This window comes from Lactuca sativa, chromosome 6 (assembly GCF_002870075.4).
Source record: "Lactuca sativa cultivar Salinas chromosome 6, Lsat_Salinas_v11, whole genome shotgun sequence".
In the NCBI taxonomy this organism is placed as follows: Eukaryota; Viridiplantae; Streptophyta; class Magnoliopsida; order Asterales; family Asteraceae; genus Lactuca; species Lactuca sativa.
Window position 1 is genome coordinate 187,318,400 of NC_056628.2, and position 9,685 is coordinate 187,328,084.

General features: G+C 32.6%; 3 protein-coding genes and 1 non-coding gene across 4 annotated transcripts; 2 read left to right on the forward strand and 2 right to left on the reverse strand.

Annotated features, from left to right (window-relative positions):
* Positions 1–446: 446 nt before the first annotated feature.
* LOC111898840 (universal stress protein PHOS34) lies at positions 447–2,268 on the forward strand. Its single transcript, XM_023894716.3, has 4 exons — positions 447–794; positions 1,059–1,162; positions 1,663–1,781; positions 1,957–2,268. Exons 1-4 carry the CDS (start codon positions 608–610, stop codon positions 2,033–2,035), a joined length of 489 nt encoding a protein of 162 aa, XP_023750484.1. The 5' UTR covers positions 447–607; the 3' UTR covers positions 2,036–2,268.
* A 102-nt stretch (positions 2,269–2,370) lies between these two features.
* On the reverse strand, positions 2,371–3,752 carry LOC111898838 (uncharacterized). The gene has a single exon (XM_023894715.2). The coding sequence runs from the start codon at positions 3,750–3,752 to the stop codon at positions 2,487–2,489; it is 1,266 nt and encodes a 421-aa protein (XP_023750483.1). The 3' UTR covers positions 2,371–2,486.
* Positions 3,753–4,497: 745 nt separating this feature from the next.
* On the forward strand, positions 4,498–4,579 carry TRNAS-GCU (transfer RNA serine (anticodon GCU)). The gene has a single exon. It is a non-coding gene; the product is annotated as a tRNA-Ser (tRNA).
* A 2,042-nt stretch (positions 4,580–6,621) lies between these two features.
* Positions 6,622–7,716, reverse strand: LOC111898867 (ethylene-responsive transcription factor ERF012-like). The gene has a single exon (XM_052764507.1). It carries the CDS (start codon positions 7,499–7,501, stop codon positions 6,944–6,946), a length of 558 nt encoding a protein of 185 aa, XP_052620467.1. The 5' UTR covers positions 7,502–7,716; the 3' UTR covers positions 6,622–6,943.
* Between the last annotated feature and the right edge of the window lie 1,969 nt (positions 7,717–9,685).

Sequence of the window (9,685 nt, forward strand, 5' to 3'; positions counted from 1 at the left end):
TAATAATAATAAGAGATGAGATGGTTACCTGTGGGGCGGTGTGGGGCGGAGCTGGTGGCTATAGCGGCACTCCGATGGGGGTGGTTGGCTGACGACGAAGTAGGAAGCTTGGTGAGGAGGCGATGATGTCTGATGAAGAGTGTCGAAAAAAAGAAAAAAGGAAAGATGTGAGGTTTTAAAAACAATTGTCTTTCCGACCTATTCAATTAGAAATATATTATTTTGAGGCTTATGGGAAATACATGTCTGGAAAAACATTTTTTATGCAAATTACCCTTAAATAGTTTTCTATCCCATTAAGCTATATATAGACATGTTTTAACGTGAAAAAAAATTGTCTATTAACCAAACAAAGTAGACACGAATTTTTCCTTGGTGCACAATGATTGATTGGGTGACGTTTGGTTTTTTAGATGAAACCATGAAATGAGTTTGACTGGCTGACTAATAAGTTACTGAGAGAAAAGTTGTAAAACAGAATCATCCCGACAGTTTATTCATGATCCCACTCACTCACGTCATCCGCCATTAATCACCGACCTTGCTCGAATATCTGTAGCTCTACTCTTGAGGGTAGCACGTGGAAGTGATAGAGTGAGTGAAAACCATGCCTGAGAACCTAGGATGTGTGCTGGTGGCCGTCGATGGCAGCGAAGAGAGCATGAACGCTTTAAATTGGGCAATCGATAACGTCAAGCTTCGTCCCGAGGGATCTATAGTAATTATTCATGTTCAATCACCGCCATCAATCGCCGTCGGTCTCAATCCCGGTGCTATCCCCTTCGGTGGCCCTAGTTAAGTGTCTAAACTGCTAGATCGAGATTTTACTCTGCACGGCTGAGTTTTGTTACGCAGATGCCGTCTTAATTCCTTTTTTTTTTATTATCTGCTTGCTTGATTTTACTGTAGACGATGAAGCTTTACTGCCGGTGCTATCCTTACTTTCATTTTTGTTAATTTTTTTGCTTGCTTGATTTTACTCTACACGATTGATCTTTTTGTAAGATCGAGATCTTTTATAATCGATGTTAGAAATTAACAGTGATTTTAAAATTCAGGTAGTGTGGAGGTGCCGGCGTTTACTGAAGCTATTGAGGCGCACCAGCGGCGGATTACCGATGCTATCATAAATCATGCTATGAAGATTTGCACCGATAAGAATGTTAGATTTCTCAGTCTTAGTCGTATTTTTTTTTGGGTGTGTGTGCGTATGCTTGGGAATTATCTACAAACATTAAGATTCTTTACAAGTGATTCACTTTGGCATGTTTCTGAACAAGGAGTAATAACTTTCTTCTAAGTTCTTCATTATTGATATCTGAAACTGCTGTTCTTTCAAGATCTTCATTAACTGCATATCTAATCTATTAGTTTAGGCGCTAGATGTTATTATAGGTTAATGTTATGCTAATTTGCAGGATGCTAAGTAGCCAATTTGCTCACATATGATATGATTGATATCTTAACTGTGTAGTAAGTAAGCTTCTGTTAGGTAGCTAATTTTTCTTACATCAGTGATGAGAAAAGTTCCCAAATTAGGGAGAGAGTGAGAGATGATTTGTTTTTGTGGTGCACATAAACTACTTGTTCTTTATGGAGTATGGGGTATAAATTATAATTCTAATATACTTATACATATCTATATTTGATATTATCTACCAGATGGAAGTGAAGACACATATAGTGATTGGGGATCCTAAGGAAAAAATATGTGAAGCCGTTGAGGAGTTGCATGTTGATTTGCTTGTAATGGGATGCCGCTCTTTTGGTCCTATCAAGAGGTAACGTTATTTATATTCATACCTTCAGCCATGTTCATATAAGCTTTTGAGTTAGTTTTTTCCCCATTACAACAAAGTATTAGTGACATTGACAAGGTTCCTTGATCTTGAGGGGCACTTTGGGCATTTCATTAAATGTAGCTCATCATATTCATTCCTGTATATGTATATGCAGGATGTTTTTGGGAAGTGTAAGCAACTACTGCTCCAACCATGTGTCATGCCCTGTAATGATAGTTAAAGGCACTACTTGAAATGTCTGCTTTTGTTCAGCTTCATTGAAGGATCCTGGTCAACACAAGTCAATGCTCTTCTAATAATCTTCCATTTTTGGCAAAAGCTATAGTATCGGGTGCCAAAATTTGGTGAGTACACTGTTCTTTGTTATATGTTTTATCTATTGTACATTATTGTTTAAGCTATGATTCTCGAGTTGTACAAATCTGTATTTTATATTTTTATATAAACAAACAAACATTTTATGTAATCCGGTGTTAAAAATAATTAACAGAATATCATCAAACCAAACCACAAACTAGTTTTCTCTTCTAACTACTATATTAATTACACATCCATAACCAAACAAAAAACTCCCAAGTTATCATCACATTGAACACTTCACATTGAACACTGCTTGAAGATTTATATAACAAAAACCATAATTTCAAATCAAAACAAATCTCACCATCTTCCTTCACTTTTAAATCATCCCCACCATTGATGAACTGCAACACCTACATCTTTCAACAAACCATACAAAGCCAAACACTTCCAATATGGTCTCTTACACTTCTTACATTTCACACAATTATACTTACATTCCAAAAACAACTCATCTACCAACTCTATTGCTTTATTATTCACCAATTGTTCAACAACATCCGCCTCTGCTTTCATCACTACATACTCATCGTTCCTCACATTTTCCCTCAACCAATCTGTTATCTCAATCTCCACCAACTCGCCCATGGCCTCATCATCGGTATTAGTATCAGTATCAGTAATTTCAGGTACTGTTGTTTCGATTTGATAGATCTCAAAGTTCATGTTCCTTGTAGGGTAGTTTTTCGTGAACCATCCTCCATCTCCATTAATATCTATGAACACTCTTCGTGGGTAGTCTTCAAGAGAATCATGCATCAAGTCCGGGAGATAACGTGTCTTCTTTGAGTACATGTTGGATTTCCCTGACACCGTTCGTGGAGGTTCTAGAAGGACGTTTTCAAGATTCTTTAGAGCTTCTGCTTTCTTTTGAGCGAACATGAGTCGTCTGTGTGGAATTGTATTGCTAGCACCATTCTTATCGTGAATCAGTCTAATTTTCTTCATGGCTATGATCGCGACAGGAAATTGTCTATGGTAAATAATTTCGTAGTTTGAGGGCTTCTGAAATGATTCAGAAGCCTTTGCCTTGTGGTTGTCCATTTTAAAGACAACCATAATGCCATCAACTTTAAGAAACTTATCTATCAATTCTTCTTCGCCTTCATGCATGAACGCAAAGTCGTATTTATTTTCAATGCTTGATTGTTTTATCTCTAGATCCGAGTATGACATCATATCCGTCTTGTTACCATGAACAATATGCGAAGAATCGCAATCTACCAACTTTTCATTAGTATCATTATTGTTAACAATTAAACCTCTATCTTGCATTCGTACCAACCCTTCACTTGTCAAATTTTGAATGGTCAATTCGAATATCTCAAGCTCACTTGAATTATCATTTCCAAATTCAATATCATCTCCTTGATTATGAAGAATGAAGTTTTTCCTAACCCTAGATCCAAGCCATGGAATGGAAACTACAAATAACACAAATAGAAAAGCCTTAACTCGACGTTTCTGGAGATTAATATGTAAAAAGTCATGATATGTTATTTGTAAACCATGATGAAACCGATTCATTGCCATACAAGCTGTGAAAAGTTTTTCTTTATGATACTGTAAATTCTGGATCCAACACTGCATGGGGTATAAAGTTACTATGAAACATTGACCACAATTGTATTATCCTTTGCACCTCCATCTTCTATGTCGTTTCCCCCCGATCGACGTTGAAACCATCGATCTTATAAGCATGGAGGATAGAGGAAAGAGAGAGCAAAGAATCTTACAAAATCTTGTTTGTGATTTTCAGGCGAAATAAAGTTTCATTTTTTTTTCGTGTTTGTGATGTTTGTGCACAAAATGAAATAGAAATCGGAAAGTTTGGTAAGATGAAACAATGGTATGGAGGAAAAATCTCACCATTTTTTCAAAGGGAAGACGCAAGTTTTGTTACTGTTTGAAAACGGTTGACTTTTGACCACTATTAAGGACGTCCCACTATTAACGAAGACTAATTTTTTTTATAGAAATATAGTCATTTAAAATTATTTACCGAAACATGGTGTACTTTGGATATAATCATTGTAATAAATAGTACAAGTTGTAGGAGATACGTGTGGGTCTTATTTTGCTGTTCAAAATGTAATAATGACATCAACAATTACTTGAGAAACCTGATTATTTGATAAAGCAATACATAAAATGGCAAACAAAACAATTTTGTGGGGAGAAATATATTCGGTTTAAAAGGAGGTAACAAGTAATTTCATCGTACTATTTAATAATTGCTGCAATTTGTAAAAAGTCGAACCATTATCGGCGTCAGCTAAAAATTAGCGCAAATACAAATGTATTTTAAGCTCTCAAACCTTCTATAGACATCAAAGTCGCTTTGGCCGAGTGGTTAAGGCGTGTGCCTGCTAAGTACATGGGGTTTCCCCGCGAGAGTTCGAATCTCTCAGGCGACGAAGTGTTTTTCTTCATAATCCTTTTATTAATCGACAACTTGAACCCATGTACTTATCTTTTCTTTCTTAGTAAGCCCATCAGGTTTCTTTTTTAACTTTCTCCAATGATCAATCTGGTACCCTTCAACCACTCTATCAATCTTGTCGTTACGAAACAGTTGTTATAGTGTTAACAAAACATCACAGTATGTGCTTGTGTTCTTTATTTTAACCATGAATTTTTCGCTCTATGTTAAAATAATCACTCTTTTTCTTTTTTTTTCTTTTTTAATTAGAAAAGTAAAATGTTTACACAATTCTTATTTTATGTGTTTGTGACTTTGTGTGTGTTTTTGTACGAGTAGAATTGTTGTTTTTATATCCAAACTAGGAACATACTCATTTTCTGTTGAAGCACTCTTTGTGTATGTATTAATTTCTAATAGCATAGAATCTACTAAGGTTGTTAAGATTGGTATCTTATATTAGATCGTTTTCCGCTTTGCAACATTGTGAGATCGTTTTCCGCTTTGAAAGATTGTGATCATAAAATCGAATCGAATAAGATCCTACCAAAAATATTCTAAAAAATAAAAAATACATATCCATCCATTAGTTAATCATTCAGTTAACAATAAATACTTTAAAACATAAATAATACATTATTTAACCATAAACAATTCAAAATGGTATTCTACGTATTAAGTCCAAAAAATATTTGATTTTTAATATATATATTAACGATCCTACGTTCCGATCCTACAATCTTCCTGCGATCCTATCGAAAAACGATGCAAATAAAATTAGGATCAATTTATCTAGATGAGATCTTACGATCAGGGTTGTGATTTTAACAACCTTAGAATCTACATATCCAATTTTCTATTTCTAATTATGAAATCAAAGGTGTTGCCTTTGTTACTACTTTTATTTTACACGATCCATGAACTTCCATAAAGTTGATGATTCAATTTGAGCAACCGAACGGATCTTGAACTTATACATCTTGAACTAATACATATTGGTAATGAAAATTGAGTGTAACATTACCCTCTTATTGTTTTTGGAAATCTAGAATGCATCCGACTAAACTTCCTCTGCTAATGTGGAGCTTAAGGGTAGCTCGGACACACAATGCCAGCAGTAGCTCAAGCCCCAAGCTAGAGAAAGTAGAGTGGTCGAGTCCTATCATTTTTCTCATGATTTCTCTCTTTTATTCTTTCTCTCTATGTCGCTTGGGGATGTTTGGTCACATCATGCCTCCAAATTGGATAATGGTGTGGGGTGATGAGGTGGAGATCACGGTGGTATGCGGTGTGTGCAAACCATGCCCTATAGCCTTATATATATATATATATATATATATATATATATATATATATATATATATATATATATATATATATATATATATATATATATATATATATATATATATATATATATATATATATATATATATATATATATATATATATATATATATATATATATATATATATATATATGCCAAAAGGGTATTTCTATTCCATGGTAAATGTAGCATACTTACAACCCATCCATCCGGCTAGTTTACAATTGACTTTTCAAGTTTTTGGATCAATCCTATTTGTTCCTTATTTAGTACTATAATTGTTTTCTTTTGTGAAATTCAAAAAAAAAAAAAAAAAAAAAAAAAAAAAAAGAGCACTACAATAAGCGAAGATAAACAATATCAAACAAATCGCACAAACATAAATATATATTTTTCTGATGATTAATGTATGGTACAAGGGTTCTCTCTCTCTCTCTCTCTCTCTCTCTCTCTCTCTCTCTCTCTCTCTCTCTCTCTCTCTCTCTCTCTCTCTCTAGTACTCTGCGTTGATACCATGCTTTATATATATATATATATATATATATATATATATATATATATATATATATATATATATATATATATATATATCTATATATATATATATATTTATATATATATATATATATATATATATATATATTATATATATATATATATATATATATATATATATATATATATATATATATATATGAACTCTAGATCTTTCTACTAGAAAGAAATGAAGAAAATTAAATTTGAATGTCGGGGAGGAGCTCACATGGGAAACTCTCCAAGAGACCAACACCCTTTAATTACATAGACAAAAATAAGTAAATTTAATAATATAAAAAAAATAAAAAATGTATTTCTCCAAAAATAGAATAAACTGTTTGTTAAATGTTAGTCAAGAAAACTCCAGAAAATAATTTAGAAAAAGAAAGAGCACATGGATTCAGTAGAAGCTCCAGAGACGAATTTCACCAGCTTCTTCATCGGATGGATCAAACGAAGACTCGCTGTGCATCACATCATTGTACCTTGGTGAATCAAAGACGTTGCACCATGGTGCAACCCATCGACATCAAGGTGCCATCAAGTGGATCGTTTTCAAAAGACAATCTTTGGCTTTTCTCATTAGATGAAGTTGTTGATTGAGATGGTGAAACCGGTGATAATGGTGATGAATAAGATGGAGATGGTGGTGGAGATGGAGATGGACCGGTATTGGCGGCAGCCGCCGCTAGTGCCGCCACCTTTTTAATGGATTTTGGAGACATGATGGTGGTGGTGGTGGTGAAAGAGTCATGATCATAATATTGGTCGGGAGAAAAGTTTAGATTTGCAGTTGGGCCCTTAACGCATAAAAGGGCTGCATCATAGGCTCTTGCTGCTGCTTCAGGAGTTGAGTAAGATCCTAACCATATTCTTGATTTCTGATTTGGTGCTCTTATTTCAGAAACCCATGAACCCCAACTCCTCATTCGCACTCCTTTGTATCTCTCTCTGGTAATCAATGGTGATGGTGACAGTGTCGGTGACAGTACTGGTAACGATGACATTGTCTTCTGTGTCTTCGGTTGAATCTTCTGTTCTTTTTTCGCCATCTTTCAAGTAATCCCGAATGAATGAACACAATATATGATTCGATACAAGTCGAGTATTCTGAAAGTAAGCAAATATCTACAAAAACCAAATGGGAAAAATTTAGAATGTATGGTTTTAGTTTTGTGTGATAGTTCTTGTTGATGTTATGAATGGAGCAAGATTGTAATATTTATAATAGATGAATGTGAGTGAGATGGGAGAAAAGTGTTTTTAATTCTTCCTTGTGTTTTTTATTAGTCTAATGTTCAAATATATTTGGTTAACTTAAAACAGAAATAAAATTTATTAAATATATAAATCGGTGTGAAAACTATTTTTTCTCCGTTTGATTTAAAATAGGAAGGCATTATTTACATAAACACCCCTTAACTATGATGTTATGTTCATTTATCCCATAGGATAGTTATTCTTTTATGTAAATCGACCGTGCTACAATCAATATGTGCCAAAACATCTTCGTTAAATCGGTTGTACCATAGCATTAGTGTTACATGGTAGAGCAAACAACTCTATAAAAATTGGTAAATCAATGGGCTCTCAAATATTTTGGTATGTGTATATTACGTGTAAGACAAACAAGAATTTATTTATGCTTTTAAATATGATTTAGATGGATTATTTATGCATATTTATCTATGGATATAGAAGTTAATTGCAAAAGGAACTAAAGATGGTTTAAATACGAACAACATGTGATAAAGAGTAACACGCCTCTCACAACCAATCTCACGTTCAACATGGATGAAGTATTCAAAATGTTTAACGAAAGTGACGTTGAAGCTTGAAGATTAGATATGAATTTTCACATCTTTATTTTCATAGCTGTTATAGCAAACATGAAAAGACGATACGTATAACATGTCAAATACAACAAAGATGTCATTACATTTTCATGTCTTTTTTATTTAATTTTTTCGTGGTTTCTATATATTTTGTTTTACATGCATCTAATTGTCATTTTTTCTAAGTTGAAGGGGCTTGAATTAAAATAGTACAGTTATGGAAAAAATTTCAAAGACAACCATACATTTGAGGGAATGTCACATGCAACCATTAGATTAATATCCCAATTATTTGACATGTTCTAGGCTTTTTGACTTAGAGACCAAGGCAAACCATTCACATGACCAACACAAAAAAGTATAAGTAAAAGTAAAGTTATTTCTTTATTCAAAGTAATAATGAATGAATCATCCTGCTTTTGGATATGTTTTAAAAAATCATTAGATTTGTGACAGTAAAATTGAAGAAGACATGATAGTTACAGTGTTTCTAAAATATAGAAGAAGAAAAAAAACGTTATAGTTATAAGAACATGCCAAAATAAGTATAATAAATTAAAAAAATTTAATGAAATTACAAGATTTTCTTTTATAAAAACTTTTCAATATAAAAACACATTTTGCCCATATTGTCATTACAAGTAAAGTGATTGTGATGTTTCATTTTTTTGGGTCAACAAGATCTAGTTATTTTGTATTTATCGAAGGATATCAATCAAAATTATGGACTATATTTAAGTTAAATGTTTTTTATTTGTATGAAAAATGTATAGTAGTTTATAATGATATATTGATATCAGCATAAAAATATATATGAAAAAAGTAAAACACAAAGGGTAGAATAGTAATTACACACTTAAGACATAGATTGTACTATATCAATTAGCGGTGAAATAAGTGTTTATTTATACGTTTGTTTTACTATAAGGTTTTGGAATTATGGAAAACCATCATATATTGTATCAAAATATTCCAGGTATTTAATTAATAAAAGATGTCCATGTTAGGGGTGATGAACCTGAAAAAAACATTTGGACATAGGATTCTCATTTGTAAGAAGCTTTTTGGATTTTTATAAAGAGATGCAATATTAAAATTCTAAAAAATGATCTGAATTGGAATTTATTTAATACGCAATATATTATTACATGTCTAAGATCAAGGTTTTATATCGATACTTAAAACAAGTACTACATCTATACCTATTTTGTGTAGCTTTTAACACAAAACGAATTACGGAAACCACTATTAAAAAAGACCGACCAATAGCAACAAAATTTAACAACTATATGCAAGTGGTTACTAAATTATCGTGAATAGTTTTTATTTTAATTTAGCAACGACTAGTCCTTTGATAAACACGTTCTTATTTAATAGAACTTTAGAAGCAAAAATCTTGGC